At 41.9% G+C, this 23,626-nt stretch overlaps 1 protein-coding gene across 3 annotated transcripts in view; it reads right to left on the bottom strand.

The window, feature by feature from the left end:
* Positions 1 to 4,377: 4,377 nt before the first annotated feature.
* cdca8 (cell division cycle associated 8) overlaps positions 4,378 to 23,626 on the bottom strand; it is a 34,369-nt gene continuing 15,120 nt past the window's right edge. For all 3 annotated transcript variants that reach the window (XM_072501787.1, XM_072501789.1, XM_072501783.1), the window contains exons 5-11: positions 17,217 to 17,313; positions 15,933 to 16,015; positions 13,702 to 13,775; positions 8,066 to 8,149; positions 7,614 to 7,731; positions 7,355 to 7,441; positions 4,378 to 4,544 (exon numbers count right to left, since the gene is read on the bottom strand). In XM_072501787.1, coding sequence (XP_072357888.1) covers positions 4,509 to 4,544; positions 7,355 to 7,441; positions 7,614 to 7,731; positions 8,066 to 8,149; positions 13,702 to 13,775; positions 15,933 to 16,015; positions 17,217 to 17,313 — 579 coding nt within the window. In that variant the 3' untranslated portion in view covers positions 4,378 to 4,508. The remainder of the gene's footprint in view (positions 4,545 to 7,354; positions 7,442 to 7,613; positions 7,732 to 8,065; positions 8,150 to 13,701; positions 13,776 to 15,932; positions 16,016 to 17,216; positions 17,314 to 23,626) is intronic.

Here is a 23,626-nt window from a genome sequence, read left to right as displayed (position 1 = left end):
CACCTGCTACAGCTGCCATCACTATTTGGTTCATTTAACTCATTAGGTTTCAAGTTATGAAATTTCACAATGGTTTTCCATAGTTATCTCATGGCAATTAGCCAATTATCAACTTAATAAATTCTATATCTAGTTTATACTACTATCCTAGTTTTGAAAGAGAAAAAAACAAACATGAAAGCTCAACAATTACCTGCCTGCTCACCTAATTAATGTCTCTTGTCTTTTGCTCCCTCTCATAGGCCACTCTTAAGATGAAACAGCCCCTCATTCTTCACTGTACCAAATTGCCAGAGTAAAGCACTCAGCCTCAGTCAAAGCTGTGCCTTTCTGAGACTGACTGCATCTGCTAAACCTCCTGCGTTTATACTAGCGGAGAGTCCAGTGACCAGAGTCTGTTTCTGCTGGCTACGGAACCAGTGCTAAACTAGCTACCTAATTAACTAACTCTGCAGCTGCCACTTAGCAAGAGAGCTTATTTTTCAATAAGTCTGAAAGAAAGTACAAGTTATTATTAGTTAAGTTAATTGCTAACCGCAAATTTCATAGAATCCCTGCAGTGCAGGGGGCCATTTGGTCCATCGATTCTGCACCGAACTTCCGAAAGAGCACTCTATGGCTCTGGGCAGCACGGTGGCTAGCACTGCTGCTTCACAGCTTCAGGGATCCAGGTACAATTTCGGCCTCGGGTGACTGTGTGGAGTTTGCACTTTCTCCCCGTGTCTGTGTGGGTGCTCCGGTTTCCTCCCATAGTCCAATGATGTGCAGGCGAGGTGGTTGATTATGCTAAATTGCCTTAGGTCCAAAAGGCTAGGTGGGGTTACTGGGATAGGGTGGAAACGTGAGCTTAAGTAGTGAGCTCTTTCCAAGGGCTGGTGCAGACTCGATGGGCCAAATGGCTTCATTCTGCACTATAAATTCTATGATTCTACCTACCCCACCCTAACCCTGTAACCTCACCTAACCATTGGAAACTAAGGGGAAATTTAACATGGCCTGTCTACCTAACCCTGCAGATCTTTGGACTGCAGGAAGACAGAGGGGAAGCCCACGCAAACACGGAGAATGTGCACACACCCAAGGCCGAATTGAACCTGGGTCCGTGGCGCTGAGATAGCATTGCTAACCACTGTGTACACCCAAATTTGACTAGATTTTAGAAAGAATCAACCCCATATATTCCCTCGCTTACCAAGTTCCCATAATCAAGCCCTCTTTGCAGACAAAGCTGCACCTTCATGTTACTTCCTTAAATGAGGCACAAGAGTGCAACAGGAAGGCAAGACAAAGGAGACGCCCCAAGAAGAGCAAATTAAAATAAAATGTCTGGGCTCAGAATAGCAGACAAAATGCACTTTCAAAGGGACACAGGAGAATCAAAGTTACCAAGGGTGACACATATTGGAAAGCGAGAACAAGAGCCCAAATCTAAAGGCAGAGGTTCCATGGTGGAACATAAACATCTCTACAAGTAATTAATTTGCTTTTTTCCTTGTTTTACTTTTCATTTAGGCTTCCTTTCAATGTGTATTAATGTTTTTTTTTGCACTGTCTGTTCCACTGTCCTATACTGCCATCTACAAGTGAAACAATGCAACATTTTAGCTCTGGGCTCATTCAGCTCAATTCATTTCAACTGAGATTAAATTTGGGACCTTGATCAGTTTCATAACTCGGAAGCACACCAGAGATGATCATTTATGCACCATTCAGTGTGGGGTGCTCTATGAATACCCAAGGTCTGAAAGTCCGGTTCCAAAAAAAAAAAAAATCCATTCCGCCTGTGGTGCTCTGCTCCAGTCCTGGGCTTATTTAATTAGTGCACGCACTGGGATACCATTTATGTAAAATAAGTCACTTTTTCCAGTTTTAGCCCAGGACATAAATATGGCGAGGTTCCTAGAATATTTTAGGCAATTCCTGCACACCCTTCTGTTAAGGAATGGTTATATCACAGAAGGCCATTCAGCCCATCCAGGTTCTCAGAGCAACATAGCTAGACCCAATTCTCGTGCCCTCTTCCCTGCAAAATTGTTCACCTTGAGGCACTTATTCAATTCCTGCTTGAAAGGCACAACTGAATCAGTCTCCCCACGCACTCAGGCTGTATTCCAGATCCTAACCACTCATTGTGTCGAGGTTTTTACTCATCTCACCACTGCCACGGTCACTTTTAACCTTAAATTGGTAATCTCTGATTTTCACTGCTTATGCTCATGGAAAGTTTCTATTTACTGTCTGGACTCCCTGGTGATTTTATCAAATGTACTATCAACCATCTTCTCCACAGAGAACTCCAGCTTCTCCAAATTGATCCAGCTAACTAAAGTCTCTGCAACTATTCTCATAAATCTTTTACTTCACCCTCTCCAAAAACGTCACATCCATTCTAAAGTGCAGTGGCCAGAATTGAACAGACACTCCTGTTGAGGTTGGAACAAGTTTTATAAAAGTTCACCACAGCTTCCTTATCTGTGCTTTATCCCTCTGTTCAGAAAACCCATGATCCTGCGTGCCTTTCAAACCACTTTCTCAACCTACCTGTCAGCTTCAATGATTTGTCTACATCCACCCCAGGTATTTCTGTTCCAGCACTCACTTTAGAATTGTACCCTGCATTTTATATTGCCCTTCTATTTCACTTCACACTTCTCGGCATTAAGATTTCTGCCCCGTGTTCATCAGTCCCTCGAATGCCCTCTTCCAGTTTATCACCATATTCAAAGCTCATGGTACTTCAGAGTTTTCGGTCATCTAAATTTTGAAATTGTGCCCAGCACTCAAAGTCTACCATTAATATATCAAGAAAACCAGTGGTCCTGGTACCAATGCCTAGTGATCCCCAATGTATACTTTCATCCAGTCTGATAAGCAAGCCTGACATCACACGGTTTCTTGACACTTAGACAACTTCCAATCCATGCTGCCACTGTTCCTTTTATTCTACAAACTTCCATTTTGCTGGTGAGTCTATTATTTGACACTATCAAACAACTTTTGGAATCCATATACACTACTATATTATGATCAAAAACCTGGTTACTTAAAAAAAAAGTCAGGTCAAACAAGATTTGCCTCAACAAATTGGGCTGACTTCCTTAATTAACCCACTTGTTTGTACAAGAGAACGATAATTTTGTCCTGGATTAACAGTTAAAAATGCTTTCCCACTATCAAGGTACTGACAGCTCAGACGTTGCTTGGTTTATCCTTCCATCCTTTTTGAGCAAGTGTACACCATCTGCAATTCTCCAGTTTCCTGGTAATCTAATGGCCAGTGCCTCTGCATTTTCCACCCATTTCTTCTTCAGTGTTCTTGGATACATCCCACCTGGTTCTGGTGAGTTTATTCACTCAAGCAAAACTAGTATTTTTAATATCTTCTATCAATATTTAACCCTTTCAGAGAATCAACTACCTTCACTTCCAGATTTCATAGCATGTTCTTCCTTGGCAAAGACAAAATGCAGAGTATTCATTTAGTATCTCAGCGAATGCCCTCTGCCGCCATGCAAGGGTTGAGAAGAATTTAATGGCAGGGAGGCTGGAGGTTTTCAGCCACCCAGAAATGCAAAAGAGCAGAAAAATGGTGTGAGCAAATACAATTGTTACAAATTTGAAAGCTGCAAGGTAAATACATTTCATGGGGGAACTGTGGCAGGGCTTTCCAGGGAACACTGGATTAATAATTTAGAGCTGCAAGTTCAAATCTCGTCATGGTAATTTTGGAACAGGGCAGCACGGTGGCTCAGTGGTTAGCACTGCTGCCTCACAACGCCAAGGTCCCAGGTTCGATCCCGGCTCTGGGTCTGTCTGTGTGGAGTTTGCACATTCGCCCCGTGTTTGTGTGGGTTTCGTCCCCACAACCCAAAGATGTGCTGGGTAGGTGGATTGGCCATACTAAATTGCCCCTTAAATTGGAAAAAAATGAATTGGGTACACTAAATTTATTTAAAAAAATGATAATTTTGGAATGTGGATAGAGTTAAAAGTAAATCTACAAAGAAATAAAAGCTGATATTAGTAAGTGACGACGAAGCTCTCACCACTGCCTCACTCGGGAAGGAAACCTGCCACATTGCCAGCAGGTTTACATACGATTATTGTCCCACAAAGTAAAGTGTTCAAAATAGAACTGCTCACAGAATTGGCTTTGAAATCAAGTCTGTAATGTTAAACTGTTGAGCACCTTCACCACATAGACAATAGCCATTCAAGAAAGTGAGCCACAACCACCTTTCTGAATAAGGTCTGACAATAAATGCTGGCCTATAATTACTCTGAATGTAAAAAAAGTTTGTCTCAGGAAATGTGGGCCTGTTTGAATTTCATGCAGCATCTATATTCTGAGGCAACAATAGCCACTTAGTACACAGATTATAAAAGTTTATTTTATTAACAAAACACAAGTTTTTAACAATAGTTTTAATCACTATCAAACCACATTATAAGCATGTCATACTTTAAACAAGCATTCACACAAATAGGATGCTGGCATCTCCAAGCTTTCATTTTCTTGTCTTCAACATTTCGTTGAGCTGACGCTACAAGATAAAAGCAAATGCAAATTATATTGCTGTACTTAAGTGACATTTATTCCACACTTCTTCCCGAACTCCTTCCCACTCATCCAAAGTTACAATTAGAATTAATTTCAATTTCATTTTCTGACTATGGGAGCAGCAGCCAAAATGTGTATTTTGGGGCATCTATGTAGATGCTACGATATACCCCAGCACCCTAGGTTAGCAGATCTGCAGAGGCTGGAAGAAAATAAAGGGAAAATATTCATGGCTTCTGTTCCCAACCATCTGAAGCTTTACACATGGATAAATTGTTGCCCGAGGTTATAAAAGCAGAGCCCAACGATCCATCAGTTAGCATGGTTTTATGAAGGGTGAATCATGTTAGACTAATTTGCTAGAGAATTCTGAGGATGTAACAAGTGTATAATGGGAGTCCTGTAGATGTAGTGTATCTGGACTTCCAAAAGGCATTTGATAAGGTGCCGCTCAAAAGGTTAATTACATCAGGTAAGATGCCATGGGGTTGTGGCAGTAATAGGTTAGCTTGGATAGCGAATTAGCTAACCAATAGAAAACAGAGTGGGGACAAATGTCTTTTCGGGTTGGCAAGTTGCAACTAGTGGTGTGTCATAGGGTTTAGTTCTCGGGTCTCAACAATTTACAATCTATATTAATGACTTGGATACAGGAATAAAAGGTTCTATAGCCAAATTTACAGGTGACACTAAAGTAAGTTGCAATGAGGAAATAAGAAATTTACAAATGGATAGATTAGGTGAGTGGGCCGAAATTTGACATATGGAGTTTAACATGGATAAGTGAGAGGTCATCCATTTTGGTTGGAGGAATAAAAAGACAACTTAGTATCTAAATGGAGAGAAACTTCAAAATGCTTTGGTACAGATGGATCTGCATAAATTGCAGATAGTATGCAGCAGCAGGTAATAATAAGGAAGGCAATGGAATTTTGGCATTTATTGCTAATGTAATAAAGAATAGGGCAGCCCAAAGTTGTGCAGAGTAGGTGAAATGGTCATGTTAAATTGCCCCTTACATGGAAAAAATTTACAAAAATGTAAAATGGAATAAAAGTAGGGAAGTGCTATTGCAACCGTATAGGGCATTGGTAAGACCACATCTAGTGTTATGGGTGAGGCGTTTTCAGAACCCCAAAATGGATCGTGGAGCTCAACCAACCTCTCCCTTTAATGGATTTGTTGCTTTTCCTAGCACACGGTTTTTTCCCTCGGTGTGGGATTACAATTATGGACACGTGGGTTTTAAACTCAAAACACTGTTTATTCCATGAACTCAACTTAAGAGATCCAATGTTTATTTAAGATGTTAACACCCCTTACTTCAAAGACAACTCAGAAAATATTGCAATAGTAAATAATTCCTTAAAATGTTCCTTCAAACTTCCAAGAGACTTAACACCTTTAGAGTATTACATCAGGTTAAAGGATATATATATTTTCTGTAAAATGGCAGAGATATATTAGCTTGGTTGACTTCAGCTCCAGCACCTTGCTTTCTTCCTGCAGCTCTCTGGACACACACAAACTGCTTTTTTCCAACTGGCTTTCTCCCTCCAAGCAACTCACAGCAAACCAGAACTTCTCAAGCTGCTGTCTCAAACTGGCTTTCTCCTTTTAATCAGCTCACAGCAAAACAGCCAGGCACTTTTAAACTGCTCTCAGCAAAACCAGCCAGGCACTTTTCAAACCCGAGCTCCACCCACTCTATGTCATCACTTTTTTCTTAAAGGTACATTGCTTAAACATCCAGTTTTTAAAAAGGCACTCTTGCATGACAAGAGTACTGTGCAGTTTGGGTCCCCTTTCTGGAGGAAGGATGTAAACGCATTACAGGCAGTTCAGAGAAGATTCACTAGGTTGATTCCAGGGATGAAGGACTTGATTTCTAAAACAGGATTGAGCAGTTTAGGCCTATGTCCGCTCGAGTAGATTGAGAGGCGTTCTAATTGAAGGGTAATAGATGCCAAAGGGGATTGACAGGGTAGACATGCTGGACATTCTAGAATGAGAGGCAATAGTTTTAGGCTAAGGGATGGCAGATTTAAAATAGAAATGAGGAATTTTTCATTCAAAGGGTCGTGACTCTGGAATTCTCTGCCGCAGAGTCAGTGGACAGCAGAACACTATACATCTTTGTGAAGGAGATAAATAGGTTTTTAATTAGTAGTGGATTGAAGGGTTATGGGGAGCAGGCAAGACGGTAGAGATGAGATCAGTCATGATCGTATTGAATGGCGGAGCAGGCTCGAGGTGTGGAATTGCCTACTCCTGCTCTTGTTCTTATGTTCTATTTATTCCCAATATTTCCCCAAAAGAGGCCCATATGAATAAATGTTAAATGTTTCCCCAAGTACTTTGCCATCAACACGCAGTCAAGAGACAATTAGTATTAAAACAGAACTAGTCGTTTGGTAGTACCGAATGCAAGTATTGCTGAAAGAAACATGGTGTCAAAGTTTTTGTCTTGCACTTGTCAGGACAGATTCACCAGAATATCAAATCCAATGGGAACAACAATTCATGGTGCTCGCATGTCTCTTTTTGTATCAATAAAACCAAACTGTTGCAACCCAAAAGTCTGATAACTAAGCAAACTATATGACATATAGAATTCAAGGGGCAATTCAAAGCCACCACTGCATATGAAAAATGGTTATCAGGCATTCACAAAGGCTCAATATATTATGAGGTACAAGCCTGTCAGAGGATTACATTCATAATTAGCTGCATCATCACTGTTACATATTTAAAAATTCTATAGGCAAATGCTCAGCATAATCAAATACTTACAGATAGTTTCTCAAAACTTTTAATTGTCTTGTCATCCAGGTGAGTAAAATCTGTATTATTTATTTTGCTGGCCACAAGTTGGATATTCTAAAACATAGGAGAAATTGATTTAGGCATTACATCAACTTTATTTAAGATGAACTTCCTATCAGGTTGTGGAATAAATAGAACCTAGAAACTCTCATTTACAAAGTAGACCCTTAAACAATTGGCATTTGCTGCAGCAATGAGGCCAATGGCTTCAGCCAGCACAGCTCACCTGTCCACCCTCAGTTGGGATACTGATGGTCATTTCTTTGGATTCAGCAAGCGGACTTCCTGATAAGCTATATACATTCTCCCCCGCTTTTCGTAAGCGAGTTGACGTTTTCGGCAACCTGCAAACCATTTTACAAAACAAATGATCACAACCACATAGTAACAAAACCATTCAAAAACAGAACTAAAACAAACTCTTGCAGCTGCTCGAGCCAAGTTTCAAAGCTTTCGTTATCAGACACAAGATTGAAAGTTCAAGGTTCATTTCAGTTGGAGGTAGGGAAATTGCATTGTGCAATTGAAGCAATGTCTCAGTCTTTTTTTCCCCCCCCAAAGTAATTGTTTCAGTTTGGATACCAGAGGGGGAAAATATATACAGGAAATATGTAAACTTGCAAAAAGGTATAAGCTTAAATTTAATCGTTAGATACAATAAACTCTTGATAAACTGACCGTGAATCAAATTTAGGCGTAATTAGTGGTGTGGGTCCCCATATATCACTGGTACTCGAATAGAGACCCTTTGTTCGGCTGGTTCTGTATAATTGAAGAGACACAATTAGTAATAATCTTGTCAAAAGTAACAATACAGAAGAAAAAGCATTCTTACCCATCAAGATACTGAGTCAAAACCAGTGTTTCCGGGACCCATACACAATATAGACATTTTTGTACTTTCACATTCTAATCCAGACTTCACAGCACAAGCTTTTTAAAGCTGTCAGGTGCATTTTTTGTTTGGAGCACCTCCTGGAATATCTAGTGATGACCGAGTAATGCTGCAAAGATCTGCATTCCCCAATATAAATGGGAGTAGGCCAGAAAGATTCATGAGCCTGCTCTGCCATTCAGTGTGATGATAGCTGAACTTTTATATCAACTTCACTTTCCCATCCTTTCATAAAACTCGATTCCCTGCAGTCCAAAAATCAAATCGATCTTGGACTTGGATATACTCAGCAACACAGTATCCATAACCCTCGAGTGGGGAATTCCAGAGATTCACAACCTTAAGCTGAAGACATTTTTCATCTCAGTCCTAAATTGCTGATCTCTTCTGACTCCTTGTTCCAAACTCTCCAGAAACAGGCAATCAACATGCACTGTGTCAAGTCCTCCCAGAATATTCTGTTTCAACGTAATCACATCTCATTCTCCCAGAGAATATGAACCAACTTGATTCAATCTCTCCTCATAACACAACACTCTGATGAAGGACAACCTAGATTGATTCCTGGGATAAAACAATAACAGAAAGGCAAAGAAGATATGTGAACAAAACACTTGCCATCCATACATAATGTGAATATGAATGAGTAAACTGACATAATGGTCATGACCAAAACCTTCAAATCATATCTTGGTTTGTGTTCTTAGACCTCTGACACTCTCCCCTCCTTTAAGCATCTCACCTTGTTCCAATTCTCCTCCATCCACACAAATACCTTAAAAACTTTCTCTCCAAGAGATCTTCACTGCTTTACTCAGTCAGCGCGGAGTGACTTCTCATCTTCAAAAGATTTCAACCTTCATCTCAATTCACCATGTGCTCGCTTCTCTACATTCACTGCCCTACCCTTCCTCAATCTCCTCAGGCACGCAAGCTTCCCAACCTACTTTCATGGCCACCCCCATGAACTTGCCATCACATATGACCTCAGTAGACCCATTGCATCAATCAGAGGTGAAGCCATCACTGATTATTCCCTTGCATTGCTCTGCTCAAATGTTCCTCCTTTTCCCTCCCAACCGTTCTGTTTCCACCTTGGTAAAACAACACTTACAAATACAGTTTCAAAATTCCAAATGCTTGTTCACCATTCACAAAATCTCTGGTTACTGATCGGACGGCACAGTGGCTGTCACGGCTGCCTCACAGCTCCAGGACCCGGTTCAATTCCGGCCTTAGGTGACTGTCTGTGTGGAGTTTGCACATCTTGTATCTGCGTGGGTTCCTCTGGTTTCCTCTGACAGTGCAAAGATGTATAGTTTAGATTGTTTGGCTATGCTAAATCGGGCAGGAGATACAAAAGTCTGAGAACACGCACGAACAGACTCAAAAACAGCTTCTTCCCCGCTGTTGCCAGACTCCTAAATGACCCTCTTATGGACTGATCTCATTAACACTATACCCTGTATGCTTCATCCGATGCCGGTGCTTATGTAGTTACATTGAATATCTTGTGTTGCCCTATTATGTATTTTCTTTTATTCCTTTTTCTTCCCATGTACTTAATGATCTGTTGAGCTGCTCGCAAAAAAATACTTTTCACTGTGCCTCGGTACACGTGACAATAAACAAATCCAATCCAATCGCCCCTTAGAGTCCAAAGGTTAGGTGGGGTTACCGGAATGGGGCAGGGGAGTGGGACTGGGTAGAGCGCTCTTTCAGAGGGATAGTGCAAACTCGATGGGCCAAATGGCCTCATTCTGCAATGTAGGTATTCTATTCCAAGATCTAATCTACCACATCCGCATCTCTGCCTTTGATGCCATTGTCCCCAGTAAAACTACTACTCTGGCCATTCCATCTGATACAGCCTCCATCTTCACCCATTTAAATCCATGGGATGCGGACATAAATGGATATGGAGGACAATTGGTTTCACCTTTTAGATCTGGCTCGACCACGGTACTGTTGGGACCTGCTCGCATCTGCCTAAACTGCTCACTATTCCGAAATCATCTTGGAATGTAAAGATAATGCCGGCTTCTTTTCTCTATACTCCGAATCGCCGCACCCTGGTCTTCTCCACCTATATCTCCAGGTGCAAGAAGCTCAGACTTAACCAAGATTAAGAACATCTGATCAGCTGCCTTTATAATTTTTCTCCCTTTTCTTCACACACAGCCAAACTTCCTTAAGAGTTCCTCCTCCACTAGTCTTGAACTCACATCACCGGTTTCTTCCCTCATGTCAAGAGCTCATCTTCCATATCAGAACAACCTCCTACTTCCTCAGCCCTATTCCCACCAAAGTGCCAACCAAACCTCCCTAATCACAATACTAGCTGATCCGGTGAATAATTCTCCCTTCATACACTCTCCACCTCTTTCAAATCTGTCAATCACCCGTCTCCTTAAAAAAATCCCAAGATTTCCCATCCTTGAAACTAATTGCTCCACAACCATGCTCTCATTCCTCGTCAAAATATGTTGCTTATGCTTATAGCATGTCACCTACAAATTTGTTCCCATCCTTCCCCAAGTCCATGTTTCAATCCCTCCAATCAGGCATTCAACCACTGCAACAGCACTCATCGCAACTGGCAACGGGTGAAACTGGCAAAGTCAGCTATCCCACTGCAGCCTTCACAGCCCCCGACGTAGTGGATCACATAATCTTCTTTCTTGTTTCTCTTTACTGTCCAGCTGGGCGAGATTACATGCACTTGGTTTTATCTAGCCAATCATATTCAGAACGTTCTTTCTCTTCTCACTTCTGCATTGTCATCTCCAGTGTCCCCCAAGAATCTGTCCTTGGCTCTGCCATATCGTTCACCTACGTGCTACATCATCTAAATAGAGTTAGTTCCACATTTATTCTGATGACATCCAGTTTTCAAACCCTCCAGACTGCAATAGAGGAGGAGCAGAAATGCTCTTGAATTAAATATTGGAAACCTGAAGCCATTGCCTTCAGCACAAACTACAAACTCCGTTCCCTGGATTTTGATTGTTTCACAATTGCTTGCTGTGTCTTTTATCATCATCATCATCAAGGTCCTATAAATCAGGAATTCCCTCCCTACACCTCTCTCCTTAATTAATGTTTCCCACATAACAACAGTGACTATACTTCCAAAAGTGATTAATTGGTTAAGCATTTTACGATGCCCACGGGTGTTGAAAAGCACAGTATTTTACGATGCCCACTGGTGTCGAAAAGCACAGTATAAATGCATGTCTTTTTTTCCTTTGATATAACCATTAAAACATACATCGTCACCAAAGCTTTCAGTCACCTGTCGTCAACCAAGCTTTCAGTCACCTGTCCTAATATCTCCTTTAGCAGCTTTGTATCAAATATTGCTTTATAACGTCCCTGCATTATTAACTTAAAGGTGCTACATAAATATAAGTTATAAATGTAACTTGATTTTCTCCAGCAAGTTATCGCTGGCTCATCATGACAGAACATCGGATTTACGAGGAAATACTACACAGCTAATCACATCATGCAGAGTTCAAACCTGTTGGATGCTGGCTGAAATTTATTAACTTGATCCGTTTACCGTCCCACATAGTCATAAGATTTTTGCAAGAGACAAGAAACATGCCGACATGTCCTTGGGAGACTTTCACTAGTACATTATTATTGAAGAGGTTCCTGAAGAAGTAAAATACCTGATAGCTAGATGTGAGAGTACAGCAAATCCCAGTAAACCAAATAGTCAAGTTACTATTCAAATTGTCTGGTAGAAGTCTCATACTTCGCAGGAAGTTGGCGATTGAACATGAAAGAAATGGAAGGACAAGAAATGGGATTCTCCGTTCCCGCAGGAGTGATTGGCATTTTGGCTGAGCGCCAAATTATCAGTTCTCGACTTCGGAATAGAGAACCTCAGCCAATATTTTCAAATGTGCTTAGAGGGCACATTTATTAATATGTTTTCAGGAAAACCTAATAAGCCCAAATAATCACCCCTGAAGGTAAAGTCCAAAGATGTCTGGACCATGATAAATTGCCAGAATGTTGCCTGGTATGCAGGGAAGATCTTACGAGGAAAGGCTGAGGGACTTGAGGCTGTTTTCGTTAGAGAGAAGAAGGTTAAGAGGTGACTTAATTGAGGCATACAAGATGATCAGAGGATTGGATAGGGTGGACAGCGAGAGCCTTTTTCCTCGGATGGTGATGTCTAGCACGAGGGGACATAAGCTTTAAATTGAGGGGAGATATATATATATATATATAAGACAGATGTCAGAGGTAGGTTCTTTACTCAGAGAGTAGTAAGGGCGTAGAATGCCCTGCCTGCAACAGTAGTGGACTCGCCAACACGAAGGGCATTCAAATGGTCATTGGATAGACATATGGATGATAAGGGAATAGTGTAGATGGGCTTTAGAGTGGTTTCACAGGTCGGCGCAACATCGAGGGCTGAAGGGCCTGCGCTGCGCTGTAATGTTCTATGACCATCACCCTTTGATCGGTGGAGTGGTGGACAGACATTCAAAGAGGGGGCAGAGAGCATAGAGTCTCACTCTATGCGGATGACCTGCTCCTCTTGTCAGAGCCCCAAGCCAGCATGGTAAAGATAACAGGACTCCTTAGGGATGCAAACTCAACTGGGAGAGAGTGATATCTTCCAGCTGAACCCCCGAGGAGGAGGAGCAGAGCCGGAAGAACCTGACAATAGTAAATACACATGTAAAGTCGTGTGTAACTTATATCACTAAATGTTGATTGTCCTGACAAGAACACTTCTAAATAAAACTACAAGATACACGCTAATGTAAATAGAGTAGGGAAAAGATAGAACTGGAACCACAGTCACACACACGGGGACAGCCTATGGTACCTGTGTTGATGTTACTATGTTGATTATTATTGAAGTTGAGGCTGTTCTCCTTGGAGGATGGAAGGTTGAGAGGAGATTTCATTGGGGTATTCAAAATCATGAGGGGACTCAATAGATTAGATAGGGATAAGTCAGTACTATTTGTGGAGGGATCAAGAACCAGAGGGCACAGATTTAAAGCAACAGGTAAGATGTTATGCCCCAAGTGGTTAGGGTCCAGAATGCACTTCCTGAGGAGTGAGGTGGAGGTAGAATCAAGTATGGCTTCCACGAGAGAATTGGATCATAATCTGACAATGAAACATTTCCCAAGATATGGGGAAAATACGGAAGAGTGCCAACTGGTGAACTGATCTTGCAGAGAACTGACACACTCAATGGGACAAATGGCCTCCTTTCCTTGGTTACCATTCTATGATCAGCATTGCCATTGCAAAGCCACACCAAGACACATGTGAAAAATTGTCATTAAAATGATTTATGAATGCGTTAGCTGTAGTGGCCAGGGCATTAAATACCAGACTTATCATCTGTAATTGGAATAAACGTTTTGAGGCGAGTACTTGCCTTCTAGTCCGAGTACCTGTGGCACATGCTGATGGAAGTCCACTTTTAACTGAGATGGTTCCACCTTTTTTAGCCTATTAGAAGAAAAATTTTGAAGAAAATGTTAGTTCAGATCATTATTACAGGACATGGACATCTAGACTTGGGATATCAGGCAACAGAGCACATTTTCACCACACAAGTTGTTAGCAATGATCATCTCCACTACAACCCAACTCCATCTCTAACTATCAACTCCATCACTATGATTAGGATCACCACTAACGAGAGCTTTAACTGCAACCATATTAATACCATTGGTTACGAAAACACAGTAGAGCAGGGCACTGGTTAGAGCCCAGTTTGTACTCCCATCAAAGGGCTGGATTCTCCCACCACGCCCACCTCAAGAAAGCCACGGGCAGATGCCGACAATGGAAAAATCCATTGACATTGTGCGTGATTCTCCGGTCGCCAAGGGAACACGGCCGGAAAATCCTGTCCAAAGATTCAACCATCTAGAAGATTTAAATCAGGAATCTGATTGAGTACTCACTAGGATGGCTGCAGTAGCAAAACATTCAAACAATCACTATTTTCAATAAACCAGACAGCTTGACTGGATACCCCACCTCTGAATGCTAAATCCTTCCAGTACCAAAGCTGCAGCAGCATTTACAGGATGCACTGCAGCAATTAACCAAGGTTACAGCATCTCCAAGCAGAAGGGCGGCACAGTAGGACAATGTTTAGCACTGTTGTTTCACAGTGCCATGGACTTGGGTTTGATTCTGTCCTTGTCCAAAAGATATGCTTGTTAGGTGAATTGGGCATTCTGAATTCTCCCTCACTGTACCCGAACAAGCGCCGGAATGTGGAGGCTAGGGAATTTTCACAGTAACTTCATTGCACTGTTAACGTAAGACTACATGTGACACTAATAAAGATTATTTTATTATGTTCCCTGTCATCAAGAACAAGACCAGCAATGCCCATGAAATGACATCACATGCAAGTCACAAATTACCATTTCTGGGTTAACAACCTGGAATTCAATACCTAATGCTATGTTGGGAGCATCAGTACCATTAGGACTGCAGGGTGCAGCTTCCGAGGACAACTAAAGTCGACAATGAATGCATCCTTCTTAGGACTGATGAATTTTAAAAGTTTGCCATTATTAATCCTACTTGCTTCATAATTATACCTACAGGTTACTTTAAATTGTAAACAGAATCTTAAAAAGCCTAGAAAGGAATTAGTGAAGCATTGAATAGGTTGCTCTCAACCAAATACAAGAACTTCCCCCCTGAAATACTTTTTTCTCATTATTGGATCAAACAACGCCATGTGAGCGTACACAAGTACACGTTAGAAGGTCTCAAGTAAGTCTATAGAATAGAAAGCTACAACCCATTCCCTGATATACAATAGAGAAAAACAAATCAAATCCAGAAACAGGTTTACTTGAACCAGATTGAAGGTACCTTGCAATTTCTTTGTCTTTGGGTTTCAGCTTTAACTAGCAGTACTAACACAGCTCGAGTATTGAGCACAAGGGAAACCCAATCTCCTTCCCCACCCTTCCTTTCAGTTTTGTGTTAAACAACCAACAATATTTGACAAAAGAATGAGATTTGCAGTCGTAGTTCTGCTAATAATAATCTTTATTATTGTCACAAGTAGGCTGGTATGAAAATCACTTATTGTCACAAGTAGGCTTCAAATGAAGTTACTGTGAAAAGCCCCTAGTCGCCACATTCCTGCGCCTGTTCGGGGAGGCTGGTACGGGAATTGAACTGTGCTGCTGGCCTGCCTTGGTTTGCTTTAAAAGCCAGTTCTTTAGCCCTGTGCTAAACCAGCCATCCCTGCAATTAACACTGCAATGAAGTTACTATGAAAATCCCTTAGTCGCCACATCCAGGCACCTGTTCAGGTACACCGAGGGAGAATTCAGAATGTCCAATTCACCTAACAATCACGTCTTTCGGGACTTGTGTGAGGAAATAGGAGCACCCGGAGGAAACCCACGCAGACACGAGGAGAACGTGCTGACTCTGCACAGACAGTGATCCAAGCGGGAATCAAACCCGGGACCCTGGCGCTGTGAAGCAACAGTGTTAACCACTGTACTACCGTGCCGCCCCTCTAATCAATAGTTCACTTGCACCATGCAGATTTTCACTCACTCATTGTCTACAATTCATCCATTAAACACTGACTAGGAACAAGATTTTCATAGGCACACTAACCTTTCGTAACATTTTGTTCACAGGAGGAAGATTTTCATCTTCACTTACAATTTCATCACAGTAATTCCTTGCTTTACTTTTACCTGTGGAGAATACTTTTAAAATGAATTAAAACATTTACAAGTATTCATTTTCATTTGCAGAGAAAAGTGGAAAAACTAGCCAGACCTCATCATTGCTCACTCTATCTATTGGGAATTGCATTGTTGGGCAGCTCTAATAATGCCAAATCTTAGCGGAGGCAGAGAAAAGCGTCCAGGCCAGCCTACAACACCCATGCAAATTGATCTAGTTTGTACTTTGATTGTATTTCGGATTAGTGCTGTATAGGATATTGTGGACCTGCAGGTATGGAAAAGGCAGCTTGCCTCATTGTGTTGATCTAGCATCTATCCACCAAAGATCTGTTTGGATCAGCGACACGATACAGTACATGAATCACCAGGCACGTCAAGATTCAACAGTACATATGTTTTTTGTTGACCAAGTGGAGAAGTTCAAACACCTTTTATTCAATGATATGGGTTTGGACAGGGTGGTTTTTCATTTCCTTTGGAACCGTGCTGACCACTGGCGCTGTAAGATTCCGCTGTTCACTATTTGCTGGTCCTTAATTAATGAAAGGAAAACACAGATTTTTGATTGACAAGGGACTCAAACATTTTGTGGGCCAGGCAGAAAAGTGGATTTGAGGAAACAATCAGATCAGCCATGTCCTTACCGAATAGCGGAGCAGGCTCAAGGGGAGCATGGCCTACTCCTGCTCCTATTTCTTATGATTTTATAATTACACAAAAAGGGCTTTTACACAAATAACCAGTCGCTACCAGAGGAAATCAGACTAATTTTGGACAATGTGGGTAACTTGCAAGCAGTCAACTTTTCACTTAAGTAGAAGACCAAACCCTTTCCCAGCAAGAGTGAAACAAAGTGAATATATTTCCACTGTAGGTTAATGGGGCATTTTCAATTCATTTTCTTGTCTTTCTTCAAGAAAACATTGATACGGGAAAAGTCATTTGCATACTGCTCAGTCGTACATTCTTGAAGTCAACAGTCTGAAATGGCAAGTTTTTACGGAAAAATGCAACTTGATATTTAACACCAGACCTCCCACCCAAATACAGTCACAGAAAGCACGCAATTTTATTCATAAAATCTGTGCATGTAGAAGAAAGTTAACATATTTGTAGGTCTAATCCATTCCAATAAATGCCTGCATTTTACAGCAGTCAGTTAAAGTAGTTCAGTACCCTAATGTTAATATGATTGTAATGGTTGTACCAAGTTTGCGTTTTTTGGTTATCCTCAGCGGTGCAGCATCTTTCAAGACTTCAGAGTCCATGGCTTCAACTTCCAAACGGGCAGCAACAATATGTTTCTGCAGCAAAGAAATGGATTAGATACAGGAGAACGGTTATAGTCATCAAGTGTGTAGAAAAGGATTTGACACTACAAAAAAAATTACTCCCAGGAAGATAGAATTCTAAGGTTAAAAAAAATGTTTTCTATAATTATTTTGGGCATGATGTATTTGTATTTCAAAGAGTAGAATTAGAATAAATTTTTTAAAAATTTTTTTTTTTTTTTAAGTACTCCAATTTGTGTACGTTGTATGAGGTAAGAGCACTATGGCCTTTTCGGTATTGTGGAATTTAACAATACACAGTTATACTTCCCGAGTGTCTATGAAAACATGGTAGAAACTGCAGTCAGCCAAGAAATGTGGCACTTCAGGTACCCACCTTTCATTTCCTTTCCAGTACAGGATACAAGAACAGGAGCAAGCTACTCAGTCCCTTTATTTTGCTCCTCCAATCATTTTGCTCATCGCTGCTCTGCACCTCAACTCCACTCACCCAACTTTGATTCATATCCCTTCACTTCTTTACTGAATAAAAATCCCTCCCAATCTGAAAAAAATTTCAATTGTCCCAGTGTCCCAACAAATGGAGAGGATAATCCCACATTTCCACCACAATGTGTGAAAATGTTTCCTAATTTAATTCCCACATTGTCTGTCAATGTCTAATTTTGAGATTGTGCCCCTTTTTCTTGGTACCCCGATTATAAGAAACATGGTTTCCGTAGCTACCATCTATCTCACTCATTAAGTCATTTTAATGGTTTGCCAGGAGCAGCACCAAGCATACCCAAAAATGAGATGTCAACCCGGTGAAGTTATAACAGGACTACATGCATGCCAAACAGCAGTAGCACGTACAATAGACAGAGCTAAGCAATCCCACCACTAAAGGATCAGATCAAAGCCCTGCAAGATCTGCCACTTTGTTATGAATGATGGTTGACGATTAAACAATTAAGAGGAGGAAGAAGAGGCTCCACAAATATCCCCATCCTCAATGATGGGGGAACTAAACATGTTAATGTTAAAGACAAAGCTGAAGCGTTTGCAACATCTTCAGACTGAAGTGTTGAGTGGATGATCCATCTCAGCCTCGTCCTTAGGCCCCCAGCATCACAGATGCTAATCTTCAGCCAATTCAATCTCATGGGATCAAGAAACGGCTGAAGGTTCTATACTGAAAAGGTTAGGGACCCGCAAAACATTCTAGCAATAGTACACTGGCTTCCACTTGGCAATATGGAAAATTGCCCAGGAAATGTACTGCCCACAAAAAGCCAGACAAACCTCCCAACCATTATTACCCATCAACCTAATCTGAATCATCAGAACAGTGATGAAAGATGGTCTCCAAAATAGTATCAAGCAGCACTTAGACAGCAATCATTTAGCACAGTGGGCTAAGACAGCTGGCTTGTAATGCACAAGACCAGCAGCGCGGGTTCAATTCCCGTTCCAGCCTCCCCGAACAGGTGCCGGAATGTGGCGACTAGCTTTTCACAGTAACTTCATTGAAGACTACTTGTGACAAGAAGCAATTTTCATTTCATTTCATCTAACTGCGATGTTCAATTTAGATTCTGCCATGGCACTCTGATCTTGAACTCATTACAGGACGGTCCAAGCAAAGATAAAAAAACTAAATTCAAGGGAGATGTGAGAACGACTGCCCTTGACATTAAGGCATCATTTGATCAAGTGTGGCTTTAGGGGCCCTTGAAAAATTGAATTCTGTAAGAATTATGGGGAAAACTCTCCACTGGTTGGCATCACAACTAGCACAAAGGAACAGAATTATGGTTGTTGCAGGGCAACCGTAGTTCCATGACATCACTGCAAGGGAGGCCCAACCATCTTCAGCTGCTTCACCAATGACTTACCCTGCATTGTAAGGTCAGAAGTGTGGATATTTGCTGATGATAGCACAATGTTCAGTACCATTTACAACACCTCAGATACTGAAGCAATCTGACATGCAGCATGATCTGGACAACATTGAGGCTGGGACAAGTTGTTAATTAAGAATGACAGTATAACTGAGAGAGATTAATTTAATTCTAACAATCCATATGTAGAATCAGCTTTAAGAAATAATAAAAGGTAAGCAGTCACTTGTGGGATTATAGTTCCCCAGCAGTAACTAGGCTGCAGGACAGAGTATATAGAAAAAAAATGAGGGCGTGTAAAAAAGATTCAGAAATAATTATAGGTGATTTTATGTATAGATTGGATGAATTTGATTCTCAAAGGTAAACTGGATTAATGACCTCACAGTAAAAAGAACCTCGAACTAATCATCAAAACATGATTCCATTTTGCAGCCACTTTTAAGGTGAGAAGGTTGCAATTGCTCTGGATCCCATGGGTTTTTACCTTCTTAATCAGTCTCCCACGCAGGACCTCGTCAAAAGCCTTACCATAAGACATAGGAGCAGATTTAGGCCACTCGGTCCATCGAGTCTACTCCGCCATTCAATCATGGTTGATATTTTTCTCATCCCCATTCTCCTGCCTTCTCCCCATAACCCCTGATCCCCTTATTAATCAAGAACCTATCTATCACTGTCTTAAAGACACTCAGCGACTTGGCCTCCACAGCCTTCTGCGGCAAAGAGTTCCACAGATTCACCACCCTTTGGTTGAAGAAATTCCTCCTCATCTCTGTTTTAAAGGATTGTCCCTTTAGTCTGAGCCTTAGACAACCTCAGGACTACATCCCTGGTCTTGTACTCTAGCCCTCTTGACATGAATGCTAACATTGCATTTGCCTTCTTAACTGCCGACTGAACCTGCACGTTAACCTTAACAGAATCATGAACAAAGACTCCAAAGTCCCTTTGTGCTTCTGATTTCCTAATCATTTCCCCATTTAGAAAATAGTTTATGCCGAAATTACTCCTTCCAAAATGCATAACCTCACACTTTTCCACATCATATTTCATCTGCCACTTCATTGCCCACGCCTAGCCGGTTCACATCCTTCTGCAGCCCCCTTGCTTCCTCAATACTACCTGTTCCTCTACAGATCTTTGTATCATCTGCAAACTTACCAACAGTGCCTTCAGTTCCTTCTTCCAGATCATTAATGTATATTGTCAAAAGTTGTGGCCCCAGCACAGACCCTGAGACACACCATTAGTCACCGGCTGCCATTCTGAAAAAGACCCCTTTCTCCCCACTCTTTGCCTTCTGCCAGTCAGAGAAACAGTCTCCTATGCGACACCTTGTCAAAGGCCTTCTGGAAATCTAAATAAATCATGTCCACTGGTTCTCCTTTGTCTAATTTCCCTGTTACTTCCTCAGAGAACTCCAACAGATTTGTTAGACATGACCTCCCCTTGACAAAGCCGTTCTGACTTAGTCCTATTTTATCATGCAGTCCTATTTTATCATGCATTACCAAGTACTCCGCAATCTCATATTTAATAATGGACTCTAAAATCTTACCAATGACCGAAGTCAGGCTAACCGGCCTATAATTTCCCATCTTCTGCCTCCCTCCCTTCTTAAACAGCGGTGTTACATTAGCCACTTTCCAGTGCTCTTTGACCCTTCCTGCCTCCAGTGATTCCTCAAAGATCACCACCAATGCCTCCACAATATCCTCAACTATCTCTTTTAGGACCCTGGGGTGTCGTCCATCCGGTCCAGGTGATTTATCCACCTTCAGACCTTTCAGTTTCCCCAGAACCTTCTCCTTAGTGATGTCTTTGTAGTTACCCTTATTTAATTGTAATACTGTTACACCTGATTCCAGCTTCTCCCTCTCAAACTGCAGAGTAAATTCTATCATATTGTGGTCACTTCTCTTCAAGGGTTCCTTCACGTTAAGTTCCCTAATCAAGTCTCCCTCATTACTCTCCCTCAAGGTTATCTAGGATTGCAACAGGATCTTGATCAATTAGGCCAGTGGGCCGACGAATGGCAGATGGAGTTTAATTTAGATAAATGTGAGGTGATGCATTTTGGCAGATCGAATCAGGCCAGGACCTACTCAGTTAATGGTATGGCGTTGGGGAGTTATAGAACAAAGAGATCTAGGAGTACAGGTTCATAGCTCCTTGAAGGTGGAGTCGCAGGTGGACAGGGTGGTGAAGAAGGCATTCGGCATGCTTGGTTTCATTGGTCAGAACATTGAATACAGGAGTTGGGACGTCTTGTTGAAGTTGTACAAGACATTGGTACGGCCACACTTGGAATACTGTGTGCAGTTCTGGTCACCCTATTATAGAAAGGATATTATTAAACTAGAAAGAGTGCAGAAAAGATTTACTAGGATGTTGCCGGGACTTGATGGTTTGAGTTATAAGGAGAGGCTGGATAGACTGGGACTTTTTTCCCTGGAGCGTAGGAGGCTTAGGGGTGATCTTATAGAGGTCTATAAAATAATGAGGGGCATAGATAAGGTAGATAGTCAACATCTTTTCCCAAAGGTAGGGGAGTCTAAAACTAGAGGGCATAGGTTTAAGGTGAGAGGGGAGAGATTCAGAAGGGCCCAGAGGGGCAATTTCTTCACTCAGAGGGTAGTGAGTGTCTGGAATGGGCTGCCAGAGGTAGTAGTAGAGGCGGGTACAATTGTGTCTTTCAAAAAGCATTTAGATAGTTACATGGGTAAGATGGGTATAGAGGGTTATGGGCCAAGTGCGGGCAACTGGGACTAGCTTAATGGTAAAAACTGGGCGGCATGGACTGGTTGGGCCAAAGGGCCTGTTTCCATGCTGTAAACTTCTATGATTCTATGATTACACATCACCAAATCAGGGTCTTTTTACCCTTGCGATTCCTTAACTCTACCCACAGAGATTCTATGCCTTCTGATCGTTTCACGTCCTTGGTATTGATTTAACTCCATTGCTTACGAACAATGTAACCCTGCCCCCTTTGCCCATATGCCTGTCCTTTCAATAGAACACATATCCTTGTATATTTGGATCCCAGCCCTGATCCCTTGCAGCCACGTCTCCGTGATGCCCACAACATCGTACCGGCCAATTTCAATGTGCACAACAAGCTCATTTATCTTGTTCCGTATACTGCGTGCATTAAGATACAATATCCTCAGTCCTGCATTGACCACCTCCCTTCTCACTTGTTACCTTTTTTGCTCTGCCTGAGGATGATGTTGCTCTCTTATTTTTGTTCTCTATTTCCCCTTCAGTTATGACATCTACTAAGCTAACACTCTGGTTCCCACTCCCCTGCTATACTAGTTTAAATCTTCCCGAATGGCACTAGCAAACCTGCCAGCCAGGATATTGGTGTCCCTCGAGTTTAGATGGAAACCGTCCTTGTTCAGGTCCCACCTGCCCCGGAAGAGATCCCAATGGTCCAGAAATCTGAAACCCTCCCTCCTATACCACTGATTTAGTTACGTGCTTAGATGCACTATCCTCCTATTTCTAGCCTCACTGGCACGTGGCACAGAAGTAATCATAAGATTACAACCCTAGAGATCCTGCTTTTTAGCATACTGCCTAACTCACTGAACTCCTTCTGCAGGACCTCATTACTCTTCCTGCCCATGTTGTTAGTACCTATGTGTACTACGACCTCTGGTTGTTCACCCTCGCCCTTCAGGATCACCGGTGTTCGTGGAGACATCCTTGACCCTGGCACCAGGGAGGCAACGCACCATCTCTTTCACTTCCACAGAAGCCGCCCCCCGCCCGCCCAAAAGGTGGTATGAATCTAGTGAAGCTACAAACATAAGACTACTTGCGTGCCAAACAGCATAAGTAGCAAGTAATAGACAGGGCTATGCAATTCCACAACCAACAAGTCAGATCTAAGCTCTGCAGTCCTGCCACATTCAGTCATGAATGGTGGTAGAAAATGAAATAACTCAATGGAGGAGGCTGCACAAATATCCTCATCCTCAATGATGGAGGGACCCAGCACATCAATGCAAAAGAGGAGGCTGAAGCAGTCGCAACAATCTTCCACTCGGATCCATCTCGGCCTATTCCGGAGCTCCCCAGCATGTAGTCTTCAGCCAATTTGATTCACTCCACACAAGATCAAGAAAAGGCTGAAGACATTGGACACTGTAAAGGCTGCGGACCCTGACAATAGTCCAGCAATTGTACTGAAGATTAATGTTCCAGAACTTGCCAAGCCGCTAGCCATGCTGTTCTAATTTAACTACAATGCTGGCATCTAACCGGCAATCTGGAAAATTGCCCAGGTTTTGTCCTGTACTAAAGAAACAGGGCCAATCCAATCCATCAGTCTACTCGCGATCATCAGTAAAGCGATGGAAGGGTCATCAACAGTGATATCAAGCGGCACTCAGCAATAGCCTAGGAAGTCTGGGTTTTGCCAGGGCTAC

This window comes from Scyliorhinus torazame, chromosome 1 (genome assembly GCF_047496885.1).
Source record: "Scyliorhinus torazame isolate Kashiwa2021f chromosome 1, sScyTor2.1, whole genome shotgun sequence".
NCBI lineage: Eukaryota > Metazoa > Chordata > Chondrichthyes > Carcharhiniformes > Scyliorhinidae > Scyliorhinus > Scyliorhinus torazame.
Note: the sequence above shows the minus strand (reverse complement) of the source record. Positions and strands in the feature narration are given on the sequence as shown.